The sequence below is a fragment of the Paroedura picta genome, chromosome 11 (genome assembly GCF_049243985.1).
Source record: "Paroedura picta isolate Pp20150507F chromosome 11, Ppicta_v3.0, whole genome shotgun sequence".
NCBI lineage: Eukaryota > Metazoa > Chordata > Lepidosauria > Squamata > Gekkonidae > Paroedura > Paroedura picta.
Genome location: NC_135379.1, coordinates 1339993 through 1367952, shown reverse-complemented (window position 1 = coordinate 1367952; position 27960 = coordinate 1339993). Strand labels below are relative to the sequence as shown.

Genomic DNA, 27960 nt, shown 5'->3' with positions numbered 1-27960 from the left:
CATGCACTAACTAACTAGCAGCTCCAAAAGGGATACATCTCTGCTGGGAAATTTATATGTCTGGTCTACAAGCCAAGGAGCTCAACTGGTCCGAAGGGAGCAAGCAGAGATGGGAAGAGGAGTGCAGTGGAGAAAGCCACCCAAGCAAAAGAAATTCTCTGGCCTTTCCAAGTTTCTATCATTTTCCCGCTGTCCACCCACTCTGAGCTAACAACCCCTGTCTACTCAAGCATGGCTTTTCTGCCACAAACTGGCATGTTCTTGGATGGTTCATATGTCTCTCTTCACTTGTACTACGGAACTGTGGGAACCTTTTCCAAAAGGAACAGAGGAAGTGGCCTTATCCTGAACCAGGGTCTTGGTCCATGCAGGCTAGAAGTAGTTCTCTAGGCTTCCTCGGGAGGGGGTGGGTTCTCCATCTTTGGAGATTTTTAAGCAGAGGCTGGAGAGCCATCTGACGGAGAGGCTGATTCTGTGAAGGTTCAAGGGGGTGGCAGGTGACAGTGGAGGAGCGAGAGGGCTAGAACCATAGAATCATAGAGTTGGAAGGGATTCCTGGGTCATCTAGTCCAACCCCCTGCACTGTGCAGGACATTCACAACCCGATAGGGAGGTCCCTCCCAACTCTATGATTCCAGGGTCTCAGGCCTGTGACACCACCCACTTCCTGGTTCTCTGAGCTGGAGATGCAGGGGACTAAACCTGGGCCCTCCTGTGAGCCAAGCAAAGGCTCTACTGCTGAGCCCCAGGAACTTGCTCCTGTTTCCCACGGAGGCCTTGCATTGGGTCACGTGGGCTTTTCATTCCACGGCTGAAGTGACCTGCAAGGCTTCTCACACAGGACAGGCAGCCGGGTGAAAGGGGAATTTACACTTCCTGGTGAGGGAGAAGAGAGGCCTGCGAGAGATCCTGCACTTACAGCTGACCCATCCTGGGACAGCAGCCCTGGAACTCATCCCTTCCGAAAGGACAGAGCGAGGGGGAACCGAGGGGGACTGAAAGCAAGCCACAGAGAGTGTCCACAGTGGGAGTCCTCAGAAGCAGGCGATGGCCCACACGTGGCCCCTCTTCTCCATGGCTCTTAATAGCTATCAACCCTCAATCTGCTTCGTAATTTTTCCAGAGCAGTGACCCGGTGATGCTGCAGTCCAGCGGGTAGAGGAGCCATTGAACTGATAAAAAACTCCCTCCAGGCTAGAAACGGCCTCTGGCCGTGCTTTGCCCTCCTCTGCTGGGGGTGAGCCTGAATATCACCAGCTCTGGGGGGAAACCACAAGTAGGTGCCTCTGTAGCAGAAATGCTGCCCAGCTCTAGAAATGGGCCAGCACAAAGGACTTGGACCGACAACAGCTGAGTTTCAATAAAACTCCCCATTTATTTGGGCCACTTTTAACCCACTCTTCTCTGCTCGGTGCAGGCTCAAAGTGGCTTACCCACCCACCCCTAACAGAAAGTCACCAAATATTATAACAAATATTAACCCCAAGTTGCTTAACAAATCCGCCAGCAACAGAGTGTTCTGATGGAGGGCCAGATCAGGTGGCCACTCTCTTCCTCCCTCAGGCCTTTTCTGCAGGTGCATGAAGCCACCTTGGCCTGAACAAGACCCCCACCCCCGCCCCCAATCCGTCAAGCTCAGTACAGTCTACTCAGAGTGACAGCAGCTCTCCAGGGCCTCAGGCAGAAAAGAGTCTTTCACGTCACTCACCCCTAAGAGGAGATGCCAGGGACTGAGCCCTCTGACTCCAAGGGGCCTCATGAGCACACCATCAACAGGTATATATGCTACCTACATCAGCTCCCCACCCTCAGGCATCATAGTGAGAGGCGGTATATAAATTAAATGAATAAATAAAATAAGCACATAGTAGTTTCACCTGAATCATAGAATCATTGAGCTGGAAGGAACACCCAGGTTCATCTAGTCACAACTACCTGCCCACCCAGTGACCCCAATTCCACGCCCAGATGAGGCCCCTCCCCACAAAAAACGAGAATCTCTGGTTGGTCCAGAATGAAAGCTAAAAGGCTCAAATAAGTAGCTCCAGGAGCACTACAGCCAATGAATTCATTTTATTGCATTTACTGCTCATAATTTTTTTTCTCTCTCTGTGGGATTTGAGGCAACTTCCACCAGATCCCAGGAGCTCCCCCCCCCCCGGCCCGGCCCCCAGGCAGTAGCGCAAGGGTGTGGCATCCCATGCCCAAGGACTACACCAGGGGGAGTCGAAAAACAGCTGCTCCCTCACCCTCCAACCACAGGCCGCCTGTGAGGGAGACCGTGGAATAACTAAAAGGCCGAGGGGTGTCGGGGAGCCATGGGTCAGCCATGGGATGCTGGCAGCCCACCCTGCAGGCAGGGTGATCTGCAAGAGGGCAGTTTGGCTGGGAAGAAGACCACAGAGGGAGCTCAGAGCGAGGAGAGGCTGTGAGCTGCTGGCAGGAAAGAGGGCCAGAAGCAGGAGAGCTGGGCAGGCAAGGAGGCAGATGGAGTACAAGGTCCTGGACGCAGGCGTGCCCAAGACAAGCTAGCTGCCCACCCCCTCCAGCTTCGCCCTGCCTCAGAGGCAGAAGGGAAGGGATATTCTGGAGCTCAAAAAAAGGTCTTGATTTAGATTGCGGCCTTTGAAAGATGGAAGGGAAAGGCCCTTTTTCCCCAGCAGCAAGGAAGAGAACAAGGCTGTTTCAGCCCCTGAACGAAGACGAGACGGGTCCGATCCCGGCATGGCTTCTCCATATGCCTCGCTTAGCTCCTCCGCTGTCTGCAGGCACCAGCCTGGTCCCACCCAGGAAATTCAGCCAGTCGCATCCGTTCAGCTGGCGCCATTCAGAAGCAATTGACAGAAAAGCGTTGTCAATTGGAGCACAAAGGCTCCCGCAAATAACCAATTGCCAGCAGTCAGCACAGAACAATCACGGAGATGGAGAGCTTAAAATAGCAACCCCCCACAGCATTAGAGTCAGGTTTGTTTAATGCCCAGATTACCGCCTCTTTCTCAGCCGATATTCACATCCGCGTGCACAGAGGCCGCATGACCTAGTTTCAGCTTCCCAGCTCCCACTCGCAAAAGAAATCTGCAAATTCACATGTGGCGGAGAAGGAGTGGTGGGGAGAGAGGGATCCACTCAAGGCGCCATGCCCGTGTTGGTGCTGCGGCCGGCCGCCACTCTAGGGAGCCCCCAAAGAGATGAGATGCGGGACGTCAAAGCAAGGCGGAAATTGGCATAACACGAGCCGCAGAAAAAGCTTGGCTGCTCCGGGATTTAGGTCTTAAAATATCAGGAAGCTTTCATTAAAAAGCAGCTCAACTGAGCAACCCGCAATCCCCCCTCCCACCCACCTCCCCGCCCTGCTTTTCTGAGTTTTTACTGCAGATTAGTCTATGCAGGAGCCAGGGATGGGACCAAAAGAAAATACCCATCTTTGGTTGAGGGGGGAAATTGTGAGGGTTTTCCAATTGTCACGCTGCACTTACACACAGGAAAGGTGTGCCAGCAAATGCTGGCAGGGGCTCATGGGAATTGCAGTCCATGGACATCTGGAGGACCACAGGTTGACTACCCCTGCCCTAGGGAGTCACCCTACGTCAGCTGTGAGTTAATGGCAAAAAAAGCAGATTATACACCCGTTATCCTTTGCTGGACAAACTCCAGCAGGGCACCAGTTTGCTTCAGAGTTCTATTCAGAGTGCTGGACATTTCAGAGTTCTTCACCATCTGAGGCCCTACATGTACCTGAAGGATGGTCTTTCCTGGTACAAAACTGCTGACCCTTAGATGAGCCCAATGCTCTGCTACCACGCCCACCTCAGAGCTAATCCACCCCACTGGAAAACAGGCCTTTTATGTGGCTGGACCATTTCTCTGCAGCAGCTTTCCAGAACCTGAACACCAAACATTATCCTAAATGGCCTTTAGAAAGGTCTGTAAAATCTGCTAACTGAATGGATGTTCTGTTGAGTGCGTGAAGCAGGGCTTTCCTTGGAGGAAGATTTGGGGACGGTCGTTAAATAACATCTTTATTCGCCTGCAGCTTATGAGGGAGGCAGTGCACAAGGCTTTTTTAAAGGAAAGAAATTAAAATATCATGAATAAGTATTAATAAGGGAAGCCCAAATGGGCCGAATTAGCTGTATCGATTCTGCAAACCATCATCATCATCATCAACATCATCATCATTATTCGATTTATTTCCCACCACTCCCTACAGGCCCGTCCTACTGCTCTTGAGATCTTATAGAAGAGTTCAGCCTTTCTCACCTTCTGACCCTTGAGGAGCCCCTGAGACATTCTCCAGGCTTTGAGAAACCCCCGAAGTGGCAGGATCAGGCAGAGCTGTGGACACGCCCGCCTGGGACCCTTCTTCTCCCCACCCTCTCCACGCCCAGCATTGGCCATTTGGGGAGGGGCAGTTGGGTCAACAGGAGCATATATGGTCACATCACCCGATAAATATCTGATACATTTTTAAAAATTATTTTAAAAAGAATCAACTGCCACTCATTTGGGAAACGCTTCCGGGTTTCTTGAAACCCTGGTTGAGAAAGCCCGGGATAGTTGCTTTACCACAAAAATAAACAAGCCAACAAAGACAGAGGTGAGGGGGACAAACAGGGAGGCTGCGCCGTTCCTAAACGTCCTTCGCTTCTCAGCTGGGTGTCAACTGACACATCAACTTTGAATGTGAGGGGAAAGAGCCTGGAGCCGCTGAGCATTTTGCAACAGAAATAATAACTTAATCCAGTTTTGAGCCATTTGCTCGGAAGGCATGGCCGAAAGTGAGTGACAGGCCCAGCAATTGTGTAGGCACCGACTTGGGGTGCGTGACATTTCCAGAGCGAACCGTCTGGAAGAGGCCAGACTGAAAAGGCTACGGAAAGTCCACATTACATAAGCTCCCTCCCACTCCCCCTTAGGTATCCGAGGCCCTGCAAAACAGCCAAGGCAGAAATCAATACAAGCTTGTGGGGCTGGAAGGGGAGGGAGACGTCCTGCACAAAGCAGGAGGGCTGAACAAAGGCAGCAGGAGGAATAAAGCTGGCTGCAGAGCAGACTCCAACACACTGGAAACCGTGAGGCTGTGCAACGCAGGACTGCGGGCGACGGAGCCTGGGGGGGGGGGGCGCCTTATTTCCCACCAAGGAGGAGGAGGAGGAGGAGGGAGCCAAGCAGCAGCCGCATCAAGGGATTGCCCTCAATAGATCACTCATCTCCCTGGTGCATTATTGATGCAACGCACCACCGAAGCGTCTCAGGGAATTCACATCTCCCCTCCTCTTACCTGAAAAAGCGCTTCGTACAAACCTGTCTATTTGCCCATTTTTAAGCACTGCCAAGAACAAGGACAGGCACCTCTTGAGCCTCCCCACTCTCAGGCCCCCCACGGACTTCACAATGCCTTCACTCCTAGAGGGAAACCTGCCCCCCCCTCCGTTTTTAATCCTTTTGCTAATTTCCCCAAAAGGCAGTATAGTATGATGATGATAACGACGTAATTTAGTACCTGCCACAGGGAGATTGGATGATGCTGCAGTTCTGGCGAGGAAGGCCCAGGTCTTAAGTGCTCTGGCCTCAGCCATAGCCCTGGCAGGCCCTGCGGAACTGAGGAAGCTCCTGCAGGGCCCTCAGCTCTTCCGGGAGCTCAGTCACCAGGTCGGGGCCAGGACCGAGAAGGCCCTGGCTCTGGTCGAGGCCAGACGCACCTCTCTTGGCCCAGGGACCACCAACCGGTTTGCACCCGCAGAGCAAAGGGCCCTGTGGGGGACATAAGGTGACAGGCGGCCCCTCAGCTATGTGGGACCCAGACCACGGATGGCCTTAAAGGCCGAAACCAAAACCTTAGATCTGATCCAGAAAACCACTGGCAACTGATGCAGCTGCCTCTGCACAGGCTGGATATGGGTCCTCCAAGACGTCCCGGTCAGGATCCCAGCAGCTGCATTCTGGCCCACCTGTGGTTTCCAGGTCAAGGGTAAGGGACAGTGGATAGAATATCAGTCCAGGATCTGGGAGACTCAGGTTCAAATCCCCACCTGCTCTTCCACGGAAGACCCCCAGATGTCCTTGGGCCAGGTGCGCTCTCCATCTAACCCACCTCACAGGGCAATCTTTGAGTCCAATGGCACCTTTAAGACCAGCTGAGGTTTGTTCTGGACACGCCCACAAAAGCTTGGACACAGAATTAGACTGCTGGTCTTAAGGGTGCCAGTGAATTGTAGCTCCCTCACAGGGAGGGCAGTGGCAAGTATAAAATAGGAATTTTGTATCTATGGTAGTGTAGGAATTATGATCTATGGCTGAAGGTGGTCTTACATTTTAAAAACCCACCTACTATACATTTCTAGTACTTCTTTTGAGTGGCTTTTAGTTCACTCATTCAAAATAAGAAAGAAAGAAAAAACCCAGAAAGCCACGAGAATTCTTTCCAGTACCTCTCAAGATGTCCGTTTTTCCAGTGAAAACTTGAAAAAGTTCTCAGACTTTATTGCACATGCTTTGAGTGTCTCTCACCCATTCTCAAAGAAAACAACATCCCTTTGTTTGTCTCCCGCGTCACTCAGGCGATTCGTGCCTTGGAAAAGCGTTTCATCTTGCTTCTATTACCTTCTGCACCATCAGCTTGGGTGGCGACCCCGCTCTTGGTTGGGAGTTCCTCATATTCCCAGCGGATGGATGAAAACGGGGTCTCACTTACCTGTAGCCGTTGTTCATCGACCTCTTGTGTGAAGCCCCACGTTGGGACTGCGCATGTGCAGGCCGGCCACGGAAAGCTGTTCTAGCTTAAGCCCTACAGGGGGCGGTAGCTGAGGTGGGAGCGCTCCCGTAGGGCCTAAGGTAGAAAAGCTTTCCATGGCCGGCCTGCACCTGCGCAGTCCCAATGTGGGGCTGCACAACAAGACGGATAATGAACTGATGGCTCTCTTGACCCGATCTTCTTTGACACAGAACCGTCTTCGTAACACCTCCCTTCCTCACTCTGTGCTGGGAATTTAGCCAGGCCTAAGGGACGTGCGCCTCCATGCATGTGAGGAAGTGCGCTGGGACACCCAGAAAGTTTTAAACAAAAATTAACAAATGATGCTAGACCTTTCTGTAATTTGGGACTATAGACTGAGCTGGCCACCGCTCAGAACTTATGCGCGTGTCTGAAGACGCCTTAGCCCTCGTTTGGTGTTGTCTGCGGTGACCAGCGGCAGCCTCAGGCAGAGAAGACACTTTGCCAGGGCCTGAGCCTGGGACCTGGTGAGTGCAGACATGTGCCCCCCCCCCCCCCCATCAGACCACCGGTCCTTCCCAGAGTGAAGCGGCACATGAGCTGAGCTGCCATACGGGGTTCAGCAGTTTCTGAGGCTAGCATAGAAGGCATCTATTCAATCTAGAAAACAGAACAGAACTAAAGATCCTTCGCCTGCTCTAAGGCTTAAAGTATAGAATCAAGGACTCAGAGTTTTTACATCCCTTTGTCAAAAGTGTTCAGTGTTCTAAGCCATTCCATCCGATTTCTATTTCCAGCACAGTGAGTGAAAGGAAGAACACCCAAAAAAATCCGCTTTTGACTGAGTTTTCAAAGATGTCAGTGGGCTTGCATTACATGAGCTGCACGGAATGAGGCACAGAGATTTCTGCCCAAAGGCTCAGAGATCCAGAAGAGACTCCTCCGTGTCCCTCCCCAGCCATGGGCCCGTGATTTTATCCTGCATGTGAGCTTATCCCAAGCGGGGAATCGCGCTCCCCCTTAGCAGGCCGGCCCTTCTGCCTCAAGGGCCTCTGCATTCTCTTTCCTGCTCCTTAGGATGGATGCCTTTGGCTTTCCTGGAGACGCCCCACATTTCAAACACAGAGCACACCCACACGCCCACAACCACAGTGATTCTCTGCTCTGCGGTATATAAACGAACACCAACCAGGAAGGAGGAGTCAAAAGGTCAGGAGACAGAGCTGCTCTTGAGAAAGGCTTCCACTTGGGTGGGATCAGGCCCACACCCATGAGTAAACAGGGGGAGGAAGCCTCAGGCTGAGGATTTGGGCATTCCCCCAAAGTGTGCCTCAGTGGTTAAGAGTGCAGGACTAGAACCCTCAATCTCTCAGCCTGCCTACCTCACAGGGCTGTTGTGAGAATAAAATGGAGGTAAGGAGAATGCTGAGAGCTACTTTAGGTCCTTGCTGAAGAGAAAGGCAAAGTACAAATGAAGGAAATGTTTCCAAAAACTCATGTTTTTATCGCCACAATACATCCAATCTGGTGTTTCGGCCCTACTTGCCAGAACGGCCTCTCCCAATCCCAGACCCTGTCATGGGTGGGGCCAAACGACTCTGGAAATCCAACACCCTCCATGCCCCCCTCCCCAAACTAATCATCACGAACAGGAGACAGAACGCCAACATGCACAGAATGTATTACCATAGATATAATCTCCTCTCCTCCTCCTCAGTCCACGATCTGCTCAGCCCTCCAAGCCCATCTGCCCTGGGGGGCGGCCACCCACTTTGAGGGGGCCCACGCTGGGCCAGCAGGTACCCAGGTGCTCAATCCAAAAGCCGCCTCAAGCCTCCGAGAGGGAACGGCAGGTCTGGCGCGAGGAAAGCAGCTACCGCTGCCCCCCTGGTCAGTCTGGGCTGAAGCCTCCTGTCCTCCCCCCGCCCGCCCTTAATCGAGGCCACGGAAGACAAAGTGACCTCCTCTTCTGAGCACGGCGGCAACAACAGGGGCACTGACCGTCCAATCCAACAAAGCAGCCCTCAGAGGCACACAGAAAGCAAAGCCCTCCGCTGCCAAAATTAACGTGGAAGCAGAACAAAGTGAGAGATCACGACAAACACGGGACAAATGAGGGGAGGGAAAAGATCCAGCCTCCCAGCTCCTCACCCCACCAACCTGATCCACGCGGCAGCCACGGAAGGCTTCTGCCTGCAGAGCCCCAGATCGGAATCCACGAACCGCAGACCTCCTCGGTCTCTGCACTTCGGGTTACCTACAACTTTTGGGCAGCACTTCTCCCCGAGCTCTTACAGTCTTCTTCTACGTTATGCGTGGCACCCTTACCTTCCCGCCTGGGTGAAGGAGACGCCCACTCAAGTACCCCAACCTTGAACTGCAAGAGCGGCCTAAAATTGGCAGCAGTCAGGGCTGCTTTATCAGCTGGGACATGACTGCCCCCGAGTTCCTTCAGTGAATGAAATATTCATTCTCTGTTCAGACACAACTCTGCTCCCACCCTCGAGAGACCGTTACCCTCCAGCAACCTGCTCTAAACGAACCAACCCCCCCCCCCCGCGACACACACACACACACTCTGAGAGACAGAATCCTGTCTCCCAACTAAAGAGCATGTCGCACAATGTCAAAACCAAAATTAAGCCACCGACCTCCTTTAGCGCTCACCCGACCCCTCCAACGCTTATTAACACAGGGCAGCCCTTGGCAGTCAGCTAGAGCCCCCAGGTTACTCTGCGCTGGCAGCCAGCAATGCCCTTCCAAAAGACACCCCTGTGGGACACTGGTTGGGGGGCTGAACAAAGCCAAGCCCAACAAGGTTTAATTCCAGGTATCAGTTTAATTCTGAGTGAGTAACGCTTAAGCTGCAAAAATACACAACACACTGAATTTCATTGAATTGCCACGGCTGGAATGGTTGTACAGATATCAGGGCTGGGGATGCCTTCAGGTGCCTTTCCTGGAGGTCCTTGGTGTGAAGCCGGCCAAGGCGGTTAAGCTAGTTACCATGTTCTTTAAAAATGGGCAACCTCAAAAAAAAAGACAGAGCAGCAGCATCCTGTCTCACCCAGGGGCCAGCCAGTTCCTCTGCAGGGCCAGCCACAGGGCAGAGAGGCCGAGGCCTTCCCCTGAGAAGACCCTCAGAAGAGCCCTGCTGGGTCAGGCCAGGGAGGGTCCCTCCAGTCCAGCCTCCCGTCTCACCCAGGGGCCAGCCAGTTCCTCTGCAGGGCCAGCCACAGGGCAGAGAGGCCGAGGCCTTCCCCTGAGAAGACCCTCAGAAGAGCCCTGCTGGGTCAGGCCAGGGAGGGTCCCACCAGTGCAGCCTCCCGTCTCACCCAGGGGCCAGCCAGTTCCTCTGCAGGGCCAGCCACAGGGCAGAGAGGCCGAGGCCTTCCCCTGAGAAGACCCTCAGAAGAGCCCTGCTGGGTCAGGCCAGGGAGGGTCCCTCCAGTCCAGCCTCCCGTCCCACCCAGGGGCCAGCCAGTTCCTCTGCAGGGCCAGCCACAGGGCAGGGAGGCCGAGGCCTTCCCCTGAGAAGCCCCTCAGAAGAGCCCTGCTGGGTCAGGCCAGGGAGGGTCCCTCCAGTCCAGCCTCCCGTCTCACCCAGGGGCCAGCCAGTTCCTCTGCAGGGCCAGCCTCAGGGCAGAGAGGCCGAGGCCTTCCCCTGAGAAGACCCTCAGAAGAACCCTGCTGGGTAGGCCAGGGAGGGTCCCTCCAGTCCAGCCTCCCATCTCACCCAGGGGCCAGCCAGTTCCTCTGCAGGGCCAGCCACAGGGCAGAGAGGCCGAGGCCTTCCCCTGAGAAGACCCTCAGAAGAGCCCTGCTGGGTCAGGCCAGGGAGGGTCCCTCCAGTCCAGCCTCCTGTCTCACCCAGGGGCCAGCCAGGTCCTCTGCAGGGCCAGCCACAGGGCAAAGAGGCCGAGGCCTTTCCCTGAGAAGACCCTCAGAAGAGCCCTGCTGGGCCCCAATAGCCCCAACGGACACCAAATTCTGATCTGCTCAACTGAGCAAAATATATCCAGTCCAGGCAGGATCAGCCTCAAGCATCCAGGAGAAGGATCTGTCCAGCCGCTGCTTGAAGATGGTCAGTGAGGGGAGCTCCCCACCTCCTTAGGCAGCCCATTCCACTGCTGAACTAGACTCCTAGAATCCCAGAGTGGGAAGGGGCCATGAAGGCCACCCAGTCCCACCCCCTGCTCAGTGCAGGATCAGCCTCCAGCATCCAGGAGAAGGATCTGTCCAGCCGCTGCTTGAAGATGGTCAGTGAGGGGAGCTCCCCACCTCCTTAGGCAGCCCATTCCACTGCTGAACTAGACTCCTAGAATCCCAGAGTGGGAAGGGGCCATGAAGGCCACCCAGTCCCACCCCCTGCTCAGTGCAGGATCAGCCTCCAGCATCCAGGAGAAGGATCTGTCCAGCCACTGCTTGAAGACGGCCAGCGAGGGGGAGCTCCCCACCTCCTTAGTGGTTAAGAGTGGCATCCTCTAATCTGGATAGCTGGCTTTGAATTCCCACTTCTCCTCCACATGCAGCCAGCTGGGTGACATTGGGCCAGTCACAGTTCTTTCAGAGCTCTCTCAGTTCCCCCTGCCTCACAGGGCTTCTGTAGTGGGGAAAGTCACTTTGAGTTTCCTTCTGGGAGTTAAAAAAACCCTCTTCTCTCTTTTTCTACTATGATAAACAGTCCACTGGTGCCCATTCAACCACCCGGTGGGAAATGTACAGGTTGGTTCTGTCATGGGGGGTGGGGGAGTCCACTTTTTGAGCCCCCTGAAGGGCTCCTCTAGACAGCTCTAGACAGTTCTTATGTCACTCCTCTGGAGGCTCGCCCAGGGGGTCCCGAGTGCCCCGGCACCTACAAAGGCCCCTCTCTGTGGTGAGGAAGGCATCTCTCAGCGCCGTGGCTGCCGGGGGCCAGGGAGTCAGGCTTTTAGAGGGTTGCCGCAAAGGAGGGAAGGCAGAGAGCTCGACACGTACGCAAGAATTCAAGCTTCTTTTGCTCCATCCTCCAAGGAGTTCTCTTGCGGAGCTATTTCTGAAAGACACAGGAGCACCGAAGCCTTCCAAGGTCAAAAAGAAGCAGCCTCTTTCCGGAAACGGTGACGGTGCATTCCTCACCAGGATGCGCTAAAAGCAAAGGTTTCGGCTGAGAAGTGGATTTCCAGCGCCCTGCGTTGGCCTCCCTCCCATTCACTCTGCCTCCGCGAGCCAAGCACCCTGCAAGGTGGGGATGGCACGAGAGGCATCCGGTGGCTTTCCAAACAAAGACGACCTTGAAAAGGTAAGGCAGCAAGGCAAGAGACCCTGAGCAGCAGAAGTCAGGCTGGACAAGGGCTCCGTCTGGGAATCTTGACTCTTCCTGCCAGGTGGTCAAGCATGAGGCCTCTTTGTTTTCCCTCTTTCTGGGGCTGACCTTGGCTGGGGCCAGCAGCCTCAGTCCCTTTACACTTTGAGGCACCTGGGCTTGGCCTACCTCCCAGGAACACCCTGAGAACCGGGGAGCTAGCGGCCGCTAAAACCCACCAGAGAAAGGGGCGCCCAGAGGCACTCCAGCCATCCCTGTCCTGCTTGGTGCCACGTCACCGGCTCATCTTAGCCATGAAAAAGAAGGGATCGATAATAAACATCCATTCTGAGGCTTCTTCAGAAAGGGTCAGTGTAATTTAGCCAAGCAGAGCAGCCATCTCTTAGTTGGGCGACATCTGCAACGTTAATTGTAGGCCGCTGAAAACATCATTTACTGAACTCTGGCTGAGGAAACACCAGGTAACTACGGAGACGGAGAAAACAGTCGTATAGAAGCACTTCATGGAGTAGCACAGTGAAACTGTAGGAGTAGACCTTGTTCAATTGTCAGTAGAGATGGAGACTTGCTGCTTGGTGGCAACTGGTTTTTCGTAACCTGCAGTTATATAAACAATCTTTTTTGTAACAAAGAAAAAACCCTCCGTCACTGGCTAGCAAGAACCCACATCCCAGTCGTCGTCTCCAGGAGGCAAAAGGCCTTTTCTGTCTGCCTCTGACAGCCCCAGTCAGGCCAGTGACGCATTCATGTTTTGCATCCGAGCTCCCGGGCGCAGCAGGCGTTCCCCCGCTGGGCGCATCGGCCTGTTCCGAGCCCCAGAGCTTATGGAAGTGATGAGCAGAGGAAGTTTAGGCTCACCAAAAAGGGTCTTGAGAACACTCGTGGACAAACTCCAGAGGGCAAGCCACGCTATTCTGCGGCAAAGGCAGCAGGTCTCCCACGGCCGGGAAGCCCAACAGATTTACTCAGAGCACCACTCTAAGCACGGGAGGAAACCAATCAGTGAGAGGCTAAGAGGGCAGCTGCATTTATACCAAGGGAGAAGAACAGAGAGAGAAGAAAAACATGTAAACCACAGGAAGAAACAAGGACAAAGCGAGGCCAGGAATTTTTTCTCCATCCTCAAGGTGAATCCATCCCTAGCCAGGCAGGGGAGTGCCGGACGAGGACTCTGGCTCGCCCAAGCCCCTGCCAGCCCAGATCTCTTAGCCTGAGGAAGTGACGGCTGAGGGGTGACACGAGAGGTTTACAAAATTATGCACGGGATAGAGAAGGCAGAGAACGAAGTCCTTTCCTCCCTTTGACACAATACAGCAGGGGTGGCTAAACTGTGTCTCTCTAGAGGTCTGTGGACTACATTTCCCATGAGCCCCATGGGAACTGCAGACCAGGGACGTCTGGAGAGACACAGTTTGGCCACCCCTGCAATACAGGAGCACTCCATGAAATTAATGAGCAGCAGGCTTAGAATCGATCAAAGGACGTACTTCTTCACCCAAAGGGCAATTAGCACATGGGATTCACTGCGGCAGAAGTGGCGGCAGCAACAAGCATAGGCGGCTTCGTTCACGAGGGGATGAGAGGCCCACCAGTGGCTCTTGGACATTCGGGATAGAGGGAACACTCTGTCTTGGAGCTTGGGGGGGGCAGCAGTGGGAGGGCTTCTGAGTCCTGGTCCTGCTGGTGGACCTTCCGAGGCCCCTCGCATTAAGGGATAAGTGGGACCTTGTTGGGTATCTCGGCATCCTCTTATCGCCTTACATAATGCAACCGGGGTCAAAATTACAGAAAATATCGCGAAGAGGGAATAGGAAGTCAAGGAAGCAATGAACTCAGAGCGTCCAGAGCACGAGACTGGCCCATTCCCTGTGCGAGTGGATCTGGGGCAGGAGAGGCTAACCAGGGCCAAACGAAACAAAGAGCCAGCCAGAGCAGAGAAGAATTTCTACATTTAAGATGATGCGGCCACATCTCTACTGCGGAAACGAGGAGCAGGCCCAACTCCACGGCAACTCGAGAGGGCAGTGCCCACCCGTGTTGACAGACGGCGCCTTCTCCGCTCTGTCATCACAACAAATCTCAGTCGGAGAGGTGTCGAGGTGCCTTCGGAGGCCAACTCTTGACAACTTCTTTTCTGCCGGCTTTTCTGTCTGCCCCCCGGGCACCTTTCAGGAGCACGCCGAAGCCTATGAGTCACGCAGCCGAGATGCAGCGTCCCACCGATCTGCTCATATCCCAGTCAGCGGAGTCTGACCTGCTCCCAGGCGAGTTCGGGGGGGGGGCAAACATGCGGCCCAGAAGACTCTGATCCCGCCCAGGAGCAACTGGCCCTCCCTTTGTGGCAGAGGCTGTGCCTTCCTGCCCCTGCACACGGCCCCGGTGCGAATGAGGAGGGGGCAGTGAGAGCGGGAGGGCAGCGTCAGAAGATGCTGTAGGAATGCTCAGGTGTTAAGAAAGGAAAGTGCCCACCGGGTTTGCCTTACGTTTCATGGCACGCCCAGCCCAGCCCGACAAAGTGACTTTACGTCAGAGGTGGCCCTCGGGACAAGTGAGTTTTGACAGCTCTGCACCGGACTAAGGGGAGAGAGACTAGCTGGGTCAAGCAAGCTACGGGGCCAGGCTGAATGCAAAGCCCAAGATTCGTCCCAATCCAAGGCCAGAGCCGACCTGCTGGCCCCAGGCTTTTCACGCAGCAGAATTATGCTTGGGCAGAGGGCTTCCAGGCAGCCTGGAGCCTGAGCACGTGGTTTTGAACTTGGGCCTTGAGCCACTTCTGATTTAGGTCTGGTGCGGATTCACAGGGAGCCCCTGAACCAGACTGATGGGCACTGCCCGCTCCCTACCAAGGTCTCCAGGGGAGGCCTTTGCTTGCTCCCACCTCAGGAGCCACGCAAGCAGAAGGCCTTGGGGTCAGCCCAAGAGTTTAAATCCAGTGAGGACGGAGCCACCAGGAGCTCCTACCGTTGCCTGGGGGTCCATAAAGGAGAGAGACTGGCTTCCAAGGGCTGCGTGGTCTCCCCCAGCACCTCAAGGGCACACGAGACAGAAAGGTCAAGCAGTAGCACAGCTCAGAGGGCTGCTTGAGACCGAGGCCCACTAGAAGACTGTGCAGGATTCTGCGAGGTCGCCGTGACGGCTCCCACCCCTGCGAATAACCCCAGTTCAGCTCTGGCCACTGGGGGGTTAACCATTCCAACAGTGCTTGGCTGGCCCCTGCCTCAACCTGGACGCCAAGAGAAGTCAAGGCTCCATACACAGGGCTCCTCGGTCTCCTACCCAAAAGTGACTTCACCTGCTGACCTCCCCAGTACCTTCCGTCCTTCTCCAGAGGCCCAGGTTTAAGGCACCTTGTCTTACCAATTACCAAGTACAAAAAGACAAATTTTTTAAAAGAGGTTGAAAACCAACATCTGTGGCAGGATAGAGCTTGACTCCAAGGAGTCCTGCAAGAATTCAAGGAAAAGATGGCTTCCAGGTCACCTCATCCAATCCCTTGACTGGTGCAGGAGATCCACTGTGGGCCCCAGAGCAGGACTCACAATTACGGGTGGAGATGGGAGGAATCTGTCATAAGAGTATGAGTCTAGTTCAGCAGTGGAAGGGGCTGCCTCAGGAGGTGGGGAGCTCCCCTTCATCAGCCGTCTTCCAGCAGGGGTTGGATGAACTCTTGTCAGGGACGCTTTGGGTTGACTGAACAGGGGGTTGGCCTAGATGGCCTCTATCTCCACTTCCAGCTCTATCATTCCATGATCAGCTGTCTCATCTCTACCTGAAGATCTTTTCCAGTGATCAGTCAAGAAGGGCAGCCGTTTGAGTCAGTCTGTATTAGCAGAAAAGAGCCAGAGTCCAGTGACAGCGGAAGGCCTTTCATGAGTCCCTGCTCACTTCTTCGGCACCTGAAGTATGTAAAGCAGAGGACTGTGACGCACGAGAGCTCCTCTCCTGCCACCAATTCTGTTAGTCTTCAAGGTGCTCCCAGGCTCTGGCTCTTTTCTACTCCTCCAGTGAGGGACACTCCAGCCCAGGTTACTAGTCCCACTGTCCAGCCCTTCCTACCATGAGGAACTGACAACTTAAGCCTATGAGGTCCAGTCTGACCCTCTGGAGAAATGCAGAAGAAGTTTAGGTTTTCCTCCCGGAGGTGGCCTTTCAGGCCAAAGTATTTACTCAGCAACAGGCTGAAAGCAACAAGGCATTTTCACAGCATTGTGAGGCTTTTGTGGTCAACAAGCAGGATATATAAATAGAACAGTCAAAACAATTTCAATGAGGCCCGCAGTTTGGGTTGATTCCTGGTACCAGTTTTTGCACTTAAGAGTATAAATTGGTAATGAGCATAGCAGCTGCCAAAAAGGGCATCAGATTCACAGTTTATAAGCAGCTTCCTCTCCAGCTTGGCGGCTCCTTGTCCAGAGCACAGTTGGTGTCGCCTCCTCCAGCTTTTCCTCTACTAAACCGGAGAGACTCAAATAACATGCCCAGGATCCAGAGGAATCAGGCGTGTCACCACGCTGGTCTGAGTCCAGGGGCCCTTTGGAGACCGACCACGTGTCATTCTAGGACTTTAGGGGTCTTCAAGGTGCCACTGGACCCTTGGAGCTTTGCTCTCGGGCCCAGATGAAACATCCACTGCCTCCAGTGGAAGGAGGCGCCACGCAAGGCCACGCTGTGAGCCAGCTACACGAGCCACGCCCACAGCCTGGCTGGGCAAAGCGGATTGTGACAGACAGACCAGGGAGCCTATCCGCTTCCCTCCTGGCTCTGAGTTCTCACCTGCCGCATTTCAGTGCTGTCTCTGCATTTGGGGTCTTGTGTCCGCTTCTCCAGGGTCAACTAGGGATTACGACCTTTGAACGTATATTCCATCCAAAATGGTTTTCGAGTTCACTTCAACCTGCCCTCTGTCCCACAGACCCCTTCCCAAGGAGGGGACGTTTTTCGGTCCCCTGGGTCCAATCTCGCTGTCCAGGAGCAGGCCTCCCCCTCCCCTGCCACCTGCCAACCCTGGGGAGAGTCATGTGACACTCTAATTGCCAGCCCTGCCCCCTCCCCTCCCCCCAATCACTACTAGTCCTGGTGCATAAGCACAGGGAACAGGCACACTCAAGGAGGAGCTAGCCTGTCGTTTTTTAAAAGTTTAGCCCAAATAATGACTCCAATATCGCAGGCAACAGAACTCCGGAAGAATTGGCGGAGAAAGGGTCAAACATGTCAGACATATTTCTACCAAGAGACTACAAGACAGCGGAGAGGTTAGCACACACGTTTATTAGTGTTAATTCAGCAAAGTGGTACAGGGTCAGCGTATTAGACCGACACAGACAGCGACATGGGTTACAAAACACCGTAGACGCATCCCGGGATTATTTCCAGCAACTAAGCAACACAGTATAAGGGTCTGCAGCTTTAAAAGAAAGGAACGGGCCCCGTGATCAGAGAAGTGCACTTGGGGACTGCCAGAAGAGATGCAAGGAAAGGTGCAACAAATCAGAGAGGACCAAGGCTGGGGTTCTGAACTGTCTCCACTGCACATGCGTGGGACAAAGAAAAGCAAAATGCATTTTTTCTAGAAAAGGGCAGCCGCTCAGCAGTGGCTAAAGGGACGATACGATCTATGTTTAAGGCATCAACTTCTGCAAATTTTGTAAACTCAAAGAAAGAGAAAAAGTAAACATGAAGGAAAAAATCATATTAGAAAAAACACATGCGAGATGGAATGATGAAGAAACCAAAGAAAACGGGGACGCATCTCTTTGGTCTAGCGAAGCAACGGAGCCCCTGGCTGGCCCAGCAGCTGGAGGCCCCCACAACGGTCCCGCTGCAGGAGGCCCACCCTGGTGGCTGGCCGGCCACGTCAAGCCCCCCAAAAGGCACCCCTGCTGCAGAGCTAGAACGTTTCCGGCAGCCTCTCTCAACTCAACTTTCAGGACGTCTGCGCTGGAGAACTGCAGAAACACACTCAAGCTTTCCCTCCAGAGTCTTTTCTTCTTGCAAACCACCAAGCCAGCTCCTCGCCCGTGTGGCCGATATGCGGAGCCCCTTCAAAACAATGCAAATGCTGCAACCACCACGACTTCCCCGTAGCTTGGAAGCAGGCACCTGACTGACCGCCTCGAGGCCTGCGGGAGACCCCAGGTGAGCCGGCCGAACTTGCACTGGGAACACATTCGGGGACAACCGACCCATCCGACTAGCTCTGCTCCCACAGCCTGGGTGCCTGAAGAGGCCAGAAGAGTTTCTCAGCCCTGACCACACCGGGGATGCTGGGCATCCCTCTCCACCAGGCCCTGAGGTGCCAGGCCTCACTTCCTGCTTCGCAACTGGACACAAAGCAGCCAAACAGCTCTCCCGTTCTGAAGCTGCAATGAGACCGTTTCATGGGGAGGCAGGGGTCGCATATCCCTCAGCTTCCCCTCCCCAAACTATGGGGATTGTTCTGTCTAGTTGCAAATATTAACTTTATCCTAGCTTGCCCTCTTAAACACTATTCTTAAGACTTCTAGATTCTGACCTCAATTTACACTCAATCCTATAGGTGGGGGGGGGGGGTAGCCATGCTGGTCTGGAGTAGCAGACTCAAGTTTGAGTCCCGTGGCACCTTTAAGACCAACCAAGTTGAATTCTGGGCACAATGCTGGTATATACAGAATAAAACTTTCTTGGTCTTAAAGGTGCCACTGGACTATCGAGCCTCTAGTATTCCTTGGGGATTGCTCTCATTCTTCTAGCTGCACGGTTTTTACAGATTATAGCTGCTTTTTAAGGCCCAGGGGTGTTTTTGATGTTGAGTCTCTTTCACCAGTTCTTGACAGGATACTTTTGTGTGCTTTCTCTAGGAGCACATTAAAAGGCCATCCGGGGGCAAGAAGCTGGACTAGAAGCTCCAAAATTCTGTGGCGAGAAGGGTCCAAAGTTACTGCAAGAGGGCCTGGCTCTCAGCACCTCACTGGCCTGTCAAGGCTAACTAAGAGATGCCACTGCTTGAGGGCAGGCAGCTTCAAAGCGAATGAGGCAGAGGGGCAGGAAGAAGCATGGCCCCTGCTTCCTGAGACAAGGCCCAAGACCTCCCTGTCCCGATGCACATTCTAGTAGTGGGACCCGTGTCCAACGGTTTCAGAAGCCATGCTCTTCTCTATGCAAGCCATTTTACGCAGGGATCGTGCTGAGTCCTGTGCTTACACTGGGCTAGCGAAGTCAGTGATGCTGTGACTGCAGATCTCCTGAGGACTTCAACTAGCAGCATGCCAGTGCTGAGATCCCACATTACACACCTGGGGAGCTGGCAGCTCCTTATGGAAGTCAACCCCATAATGCTTTTGCACACAGCCTGACACAACTGGTGCACCACCACTAGCTGAAGGGCAGGCACAAAATGGTGGCCAGATAAGACATGCCTACTGCCACGGTCATGGGATGGCTCCGAACAACAGTAGCCAAGAGGGAATGGCCGGACCTGGCCAGCCGCCTTCCAGGAAGCCCCAGAAAGGCCCAAAGGAAGGCTGGAGTGCTTTTCTGGCTCAAGAGCTCCACTAGGCCAGTACTGGACGGTTGTGTGTTTCCTGGCCTGCCACTAGCAAGTTCTGCTTGGGACAAGCCAGGTGCACTCAAAAGCTGCAGGGCAAGGAGTGAAAGAGCAGAGAGTAGAGTTCTGCTTTCTCCTGATAGCAGAAGCCGCTCTGGCCCTTCCTCACGGGGGACAAGTGAGGACAGCGCATCAGCATTTGATTTGCCTGGCCTTCGCAAAATGCTCTGTCAAGCATAATATTCCTTGTCCAGCAAGAGCCCCTCCCTACCTCTGCAGATGGCTGCAAAGAGGAATGATGCCCCTCCCTACCTCGTGAGCTGCAAAGGGGACTGATGCGCAAGAAGCATGGCATGCAGAGTCAGCCTCATCTTAGCCCAGGCAATGTTTGACATCTGGCCTTTCTAAGAGCAAGAGTGTTCTCCGTTTGAACCCAGGCTCCTCTGTATGCTGCAGCAGGCACATCCTTTTCTGAGGCAGCGCATGAGGCAGTGGGGACACAACTCAGCTAGGCTTCGAATAAAGGGAGAGTGAAGGAGAGAAAACTCTGCCTTGCAGGGCAAAGGAAACCTTGGATTTACAACTCTGTGCCCATTCGGAGAGCGCTCTCTCCTGCGCAGAGGGGCCAATTTGTATCCCAGAGAGGGCAGCCGCCGAAATTGCAAGTGACAAGCTCAACCCACAGACAGATCAGGAGGAGTTCAAAGAGACAATTCCTTCCCGCTCTGGCGGCAGCCTTGTCAGATAATTATTTCATTAGTGATTTTGACATGTCTGATGTCGCTCTCTGTACTTTCGGCAGTGTTTCCTCTCCTCCTGCCAGCCGGCAAGAGGAGAGGAATTTGCATCAGATCAGCCTGCCACAAAGGTAGGCCCCGCCCGCCCCTCACAAACTCCCGTGGAAGCAGAATCCCGTCTGGCGCGACAAGCTTGATGTGAGCGGCACAAACAGGATCAAGGTGCTCGGGCATCGTCAACAGCTGACGAGCGACAGCTCCCCTTTTGAAGAACCCTTTGATAATACTTGGGCTCCTTTTCTTTAATGCACAGTCAAATGCAGATTTCGGAATAACTGTTCAAAGGCATTTGAAAGGAAGGAATAACCTGTTCCAAAACCAGGGCAGGAGGAGAGAGCAGCAACGTTAAATCCAGTCCCTTCTCTGGAGTGACTTTTAGCACAGCGGGAAGGATGGAAGGGGGAGGAGCGGATGGAGGGGGACGGAAAAGGTCCTCTAGCTGAAAGCCCAAATGGATGCATGCGCGGGACTGAGCAGGCAAAGAGGGGAGCCCCCCCACCCCATGCATTAGGAGGGATTTCTTCGAAATGCAAAAGGTGACTGCATTAACAATGGAAAAAAGGAACATAATTTCAAAAGAGAGAAGCTCATGGCTGTTTTAAAAAGTGCAGTTTCAACTCCTGACAGGCACCCAAGGAGGGGTTCAATAAGAACTGCAGAGCAGAGACAGGGAGGAGGAGGAGGAGGAGGAGGAGGAGGAGGAGGAGGAGGAAGAGGCCGACGGTGGCAGTGGCCCGGCCAACACTTGGTCCATCCTCTCGGTTCTTCAGCCCCCCAAAGGCCCAGGTTAAGAAGAGCTCTGCAAAATGCGGAGGAGGGGTTGTGTGTGGTGGTTTTTGGTTTTAGAGAAGTGTAATGGTGGGAAGGGAAGCACACTGGTCTTGTGTCGGTAGCAGCCCCAGAGTCTAGGCTTCTAGGAGGAAAAGAGAGAGAGAGAAGGGGGGGGCAGGAGACGACGGGAGAGAGGGAGGGGGTGGGAAGGGGCATAAAAGCATTAAGTCGTTAGTAAACACCAACATTAGTGCACAGTCAAGCAACATATTCCCTGTGGACAGCCAGCAGCAGACAAGAGACGAGGGGACGAGGTGCACTTGGACAAGAGACCCATGCTGCAGCGTGGGAGGCAGTTCCTGCCGCATCATCCTGGCTGAAATGGAAGGCCGAGTCCTCCTCGGGGATTCCGACAGGGCTGGCTGCCCCCCAGTCCGGCCCCCGGCCCCCCCTCACGGGTGACAGCAGCGAGAGAATCCCGGGGAGGGGGCTGGGGAGCTCTCTGTCTCCAAGGACTTGCCCGCCCCACTCCGCAGAGGTTTATCCCACAACCCGGGGGCATCGTCAACCTCTGCAGGAGGGGCGGGCATCCACCTTCGTTCAGCCCTGCCCAGGAACTGTTCCCTGAACACCCCAACAGACAGCGGCCGTAGCCATGGGACACACAACAACACAACACACACCTAACCAACCCAGCAGCAGCACTTCCCAGATATCTCCTCCGAGCTGCTGTGCAGAAGCCATGGGTCATGAGCCCCCCACACCCTCTTCTTAGATCTCCTGCAGCTCCTGCCCCGCTCTGGTCCCTCGCTGCCCCCCCTCCCTTTTCCCCCTTCGGTTTTCACTTCTCTCCTAACCTCCTCCTTCCCTCCTTTCAAGGTGGCCCTCGCAGCTGGGAGAAAGAGCCAATGTAGGAGCCTTCACACACACACCCTTTATCAAAGGCTTTTCCCATCTAGCCATCCTGTGTGAATGCCCGGTCCTCCCCCAAGCAGTTCATTGCCTTCTCCCCGTGGTCCAGGTATAAAGGGTGACCGCCCTGGTTCCCAAGTGTCTCTGCCAAAAACTGTGCCTGTGAGCATATGCAAAGTGCGGACTCTGACTTCTCCAATAAAAGCAAGCGGCCTTCCAGAAGGGCATCTGGAGACTCAGCAGGCCCAAGGTGGCCGGCCAGACACTTTGTCTCCTCCCTGACCTGCAGCAGTTTGCTCTGCACTCTCAAGCAAGAGGCCCCGTCCTGCTGGGAACCGGGGACCTCAGACAGGCAAATCAAGCATGCAATCCACCACCAGCCTTCCTGAGGCATCAGGGAGATCTTGAAACTCAACCCCATCAAAGGCTTGTACTCAAGAGCCAGCGTGTTTTGGTAGTTCAGAGCAGCAGACTAATCTGGTTCTCTATTCTGGAGAACTGGGTTTCATTCCTCACTCCTCCATGTGCAGCCAGCTGAGCAATCTTGGTCAAGTCACAGTCCTGTTAGAGCTGTTCTCACAGATCAGTTCTCTCAGCCCCACCTCCCTCACAGGGTGCCTGTTGTGTGGGGAGAGAAAGAGAAAGGTGCTTGTAGGCTATTTTGGGACGCCTTCGAGGAGGGAAAAGGAGGGTATAAAAATGAGCTCTTCTTCTTCTTCTTCTTCTTCTTCCAGGGACTTGTTTCTGGTTGCTTATTAAAATAAATTTTGCTTTCCTGAAGCGTTACTGATCCTGGGTGAATAAATCTCAAACTCAGATGGTTCTGCATGCTTCTTTTCTCTCCAAGCCACCTCTTATGGAGCCTGCGGACAAAGAGCTTGGGATCCCTGGCCTCTCATATATATTTTATAGTTATAAAGAAACACAGAAAAAATTAAAAGCAAAAGCAATGTCCATTCTCTCTCTCCAGCTAGGCTGTTTCATCCCTGGGGAGGCCTCCCAGGACACTTCACTGAGACCCTTGATGGTGGGCAGGGGCTACAGCCTGACAAAAGCATTCTTTGCCTGAAGAAGGCTGCAGATTCAATTTTCAGCATCTTCTGTTAAAAGGATCAAGCAAACTTCTGCCTGAGACCCTGGGGGTGCTGCTGCCGTCCCTAGGTGGGCTAGATGGGCCAAGGGAAGAATCCTATATTCAGGGAGGGACTGTGGCTCAGAGTAGTACAGCATCAACTTGGCACATAGAAGGTCCCACGTTCGATCCTCAGCACCTCCATTTATAGGGGTCTGAGACCCTGGAGAGCCCCTGCCATTCTGAGTAGACAAGACTGTGGATTGACAGGGAGTTGTGAATTTCCTACATTCTGCAGGGGGTTGGACTAGATGACCTTGGAGGACCCTTCCAACTCTATGATTCCATGCTGTTCACAAGAGCAACCACGCAAGGTCTTGCAAGCAGCCAGATGAGCAATGCCAGGGACAAGGGCACACCAGAGAAGGAAATGCAGCAGCGACGTCCTCAGAACACCAAACAAAGAGACAAGGAACAGGATCGGTCCCCATGGGACGGACTATAGGATGCGGCCAGAAATCACAGGTGAGCAGCTGGCCAGGTGCAGCCATTCTCCTTCAAGGGTATCCATAGGATTTCACCCACAGAAGAAGAGTTGGCTTTTATACCCCGCTTTTCACTACCCAAAGGAGTCTCAAAGTAGCTTACAATCACCTTCCCTTCCTCTCCCCACAACAGACACTCTTTGAGGTAGGTGGGGCTGAGGGAGCTCTGACAGAACTGCACTGAGAACAGTTCCAACAGGACTGTGACTGGTCCAAGTTCTCCCAGCTAGCTGCATGGGAAAGAGGAGTGGGGAATCAAACCTGGCTTGCCAGATTAGAGTCCGTCTGCTCCTCGCCACTATGTCAAGTTGGCTCCCAGGACCTGCTCCCATTTTGCTAGCCGCGGCACCCTGATGCATGGAGAGCTGCTACTCGTCAGAGCGGCTATTATCTAAAACTGCACTGCATCTGCCTCTTTCCCTTAGGAAACACTAATTATTCTGGCTTGTATAAAGCTGTGCAATTTGACTTTTCTACCCCCCCCCCCATGGCGGCCAGGACTAAGACACCAACAAAGGCCCAGCTCTCCCTCCCTCCCCTTGAGACACAGGCCGAGTGTGAGAGAACAGCCACATATATCTTCATCTCCACATCTCCTCCTCCTCCCCCCTCAAAAGAGACTGGCGCAAGATAGCCATAAAACTCCCTAAGGTGAAGCCATGCAGGGCCCGGGCAGGGAAGGTTCTCTCTCCTCGCCAGGAAAGCTTTCCAGGTCTCTGGACAGGCAGGAAGTCAAAGGAAACCTTTCGGGCAGCACGAGGGGGCGTGGGGGTGGGTCAAAAAACAAAATCAAACACAATATTTGTAGAAACTAGACCTACAAACCTTGCATTTCTACTGTCCCTAATTTCACTTAGCATCATATATCTAATTCTGAACAATGTTACGGTGTGAATCAACAGTTCTACGGAATAAAAGCTAAGAACAGACAGGAGTGATTTCTCTACAAACATCAAGTCCCAGATTGCGGGGAAATCTCCAGTCTTAAAACAAAACTTACACGGGGAGATTAAAATTTCTTAAAATAATGTATACACCAGTAGCTCAGTCAGTCGCCATTTTGGAAGGTTGCTAGGCAACTACAACACTATTACTGAACCTTCCAAGTCTTGGTTTCTATAGCAAAGCCATTTGGGGGGGGGGTCATGGACAGACTTGGGAGGCCAAAGCAACTCGGGAACGTGTTCCAGCCCCCTCCCTTGTAATGATCCCTAATGGAGGGGAATGTGCCAAAGGCCTCCTCAGGCCTGATTTTTCCTGGCAAGGAGCTGCCAGGGGGGAGGGGGGAGGCAAAACTGAAGATAAGGGAGCGGATAAAGGTCGGATGGCTGGTGGGTGGGAAGGAGAGAAGGAAATTGGACATTGGGGGAGGTTATGGAGGCTGCCACCGGAAGTAAAGACAAAATAATGGGGGAGGGGGATACAGGAGAAAATGCGAATTCCCACAAACACAAGTTCTTGCAGCTCCCTCACTAGTTGCTCTCTGAAGAACTGTCAGGGCCTTGTCCACAACCCACATACACATCTGGATCACATGAAGCCACTGTGAGTGCTACCGGTCTTTGGGAATGACACTGGAATGGCTCTTAGAATTATAATGAACTAATATTAACAAGGCTGCTTATGTGATCATTTGGGAGAGGGAACAAAGCCCAGAAAGCAAGAAAGCAGCGGGTGACTTTTGACCACGTCAGAAGTTCCATTTGAGCATTCTAGTATTGTGTATGCGAGGGTGTGTGTGTGTGTTTGTGTGTGTGTGTCAGAAGCACGATTCACTGGAAGGCTTGCTAGAGGGCTGCAGGGCTCAACAAGGCCTCTTACAAGACTACAGCTGCTGGCAGAGGGACAAGGGACCAGCTACATACCTAATAAAGTTGCTGCTTGAATGTCACAATGCTGCAAATGGCATTCTTACATCTCTGGGCAACTGAGTCGACTGAGGGGAACCTCCACATTCAGAGGTACTAATCCTCTGAATCCCAGAGTCAAGAGACAACCTCAGGGGGAGACAACCTCAGGGGGAGGCCTCAGCCTCTCTGCCCTATGGGTGGCCCTGCAGAGGAACTGGCTGACCCCCGTGTGGCTGGACTGAATGGACTGGACTGAATGGACCACTGGTCTGACCCAGCAGGGCTCTTCTGAGGGTCTTCTCAGGGGAAGGCCTCGGCCTCTCTACCCTGTGGCTGGCCCTGCAGAGGAACTGGCTGGCCCCTGCGTGCGACGGGAGGCTGGACTAGATGGACCACTGGTCTGATCCAAGAGGGCTCTTACAATGTCCTAACTGCTAGGTGGAAACCACATGCACTTCCGGTATATACGTACAAACACTCACACACACAACATCAATATGGGTCCACACTGTAGAGACGCACATCTCTAGACCAGAAGAACAAACGTGCCCAGAAGGGCACACACACACACACACACACACACGCATGCAGGACTGGTGCTCACCCTTCCTGCCGCCTTCTATTCCATGATCGCCATTCTCTACCACAGCTGCAGGTCCAGTGGCCAAAGTACCTGAAAGACAAATGGTGGCCTTAACAATACGTGGGGAGCAGCCGTCTTCTCAGCCGTTCTGAGGCTCCCTGTGGGATAGGTCAGCCTCCTCCCTTGCTGCCCGACGGGGGAGGCCAAGCGGGCGCATTTCTCCATTTGCAGGAGCCCCGCCCTAAATGCGCCCCAGAATTTTGAAAGAGACACTTGCTGCAGTCAGCTTTTCAAGAATGCCCCGTTGCTGGGGTGAAGAATCACGGAGGTGCCTTCCGTTGGCACAAGGGGAAATGCAGGAAGTTGCTAAGCACTCCTAGGACCGCAACCTCCCTCCTTTGGGAAATGGCCCCCAGCAGTGAGAGTTTCAAGGGGCTCCTCCTCTAGATACTAGCAGCCACCCTGAGTAGCAGCACATCCGAGGGGAAGCCTATGGCTCAGGGGCAGAGTGGCTGCTGGGCATGCAGAAGGCCCCAGGTTCGATCCCCCGCATCCCCAGCTGGACAATGGGGCAGGGGGCAGGGGATGCGGATGGAGATGGAGAGCTGCTGCCACTCTTTGAAGGCACGACTGACTCTGACGGGCCAAAGACGGCAGCATCACGAGTTCCAGTCCACGTACAAGTCACAACCTAGTAGCTCCCAAGCACTCTCTGCAGCAAGGGACGTCAAGCAGAGGATTCAAGTTGGTGTAATAAGCCCCCCTCCCCCTCCACACACACACACACACACACACACACACACTGGAGCCACCTGCCCCAGACCCCCGGGGTACGAGGTTGAGAGCATTGTCATGGGCTACGCTCTTCCACACACAGGCTGTCCAAAGATCTGATGTAGCTCCTCCAATAGTGTGGGGGGGGGGCTTCTTTCCGCAGGCCTTGCACACCAGTCAGGCCAACCCACCCAGAGAGGAGTCGTGGAGCTCAACTGGAGAACGGAAAGGAGAACCAGAGTGACTCCTTTGTGGGATGGATTTTTTGGGGAGGGGGGGGGGCAGAGATGTGCTAGAAACACACTCTGATTTCTGCCCTTCAGCATCTGGGAACAAGATAGAAGTTCAAAGGCATCACTATAAATGAAAACAGCTGATCTGTAAGAAGAGTCATCAAAAGACCCTATCAAAAGGAAGTGTTGGGGGGGGGGACCAGACCCAGGAATGCTGCTCTGCTCTGCTCTGCTCTGCTCTGCCTCACTCGCACAGAGACGGGCTGGACTCCCTCTGCAGCCTCAGGACCCCAGAGAGTCGTGAGGGGGGAAACCCCTTACAAATGCTGCAGTTCTGAAAACAGATGCTCCAAGCAGGCGGAAATCAGCCAAGACGTTGTCGGCGGTCCTTGCCAGATGTGGCCAGCCACGCAGCTCACAAGCCTCACGCCACCTGCAACTCTCCCGCACCGAAGCCAGTTTGGGCGACTCGTCCCCTCCGGAGAGCTGCCACAACGGTCCCCTGCCAAACGGAGGCTCCCGTCCTCAGTGGATCTTCCCCTCCCTCTCCCACAGTCCCACTGATGCAATAAACTCTTGTCCAAACCATTAGAGACTATTTACTGTGCAAACTGGTCCACAAACCAAGTCAGATCAAGATGGGCGGCCACCTGAGTCTTGGCTGCAGCAGGAGAAAAGAGCCCAAGAGCACCATGAAGACGGACACAATTGGTGGCAGGGAAGGAGCGGTCGGGAGTCACTGCAGAAGTGGGCAGCAACCCATGAAAACTCCTGCCCTGCTGCTAGGTTTGTTAGTCTCAAAGGTGCTCTGGCTGTATCCCCCCCATCTCTTCTTCCAGTCTGTCACCTGGAACCAGGTAAGAACGTCTGGGCTTCCCAGC

The 27960-nt window shown here is 53.9% G+C and overlaps 1 protein-coding gene across 20 annotated transcripts in view; it reads right to left on the bottom strand.

Moving 5' to 3' along the window:
* The window catches only part of MAP4 (microtubule associated protein 4), a 145774-nt gene that overhangs the window by 67696 nt on the left and 50118 nt on the right, over positions 1 to 27960 (bottom strand). For 18 of the 20 annotated variants that reach the window (XM_077304286.1, XM_077304284.1, XM_077304287.1 and 15 more), the window contains exon 4: positions 26094 to 26162. The exons of the other annotated variants lie outside the window; for them this stretch is intronic. In XM_077304286.1, coding sequence (XP_077160401.1) covers positions 26094 to 26162 — 69 coding nt within the window. The remainder of the gene's footprint in view (positions 1 to 26093; positions 26163 to 27960) is intronic. 20 annotated transcript variants of the gene reach the window in all.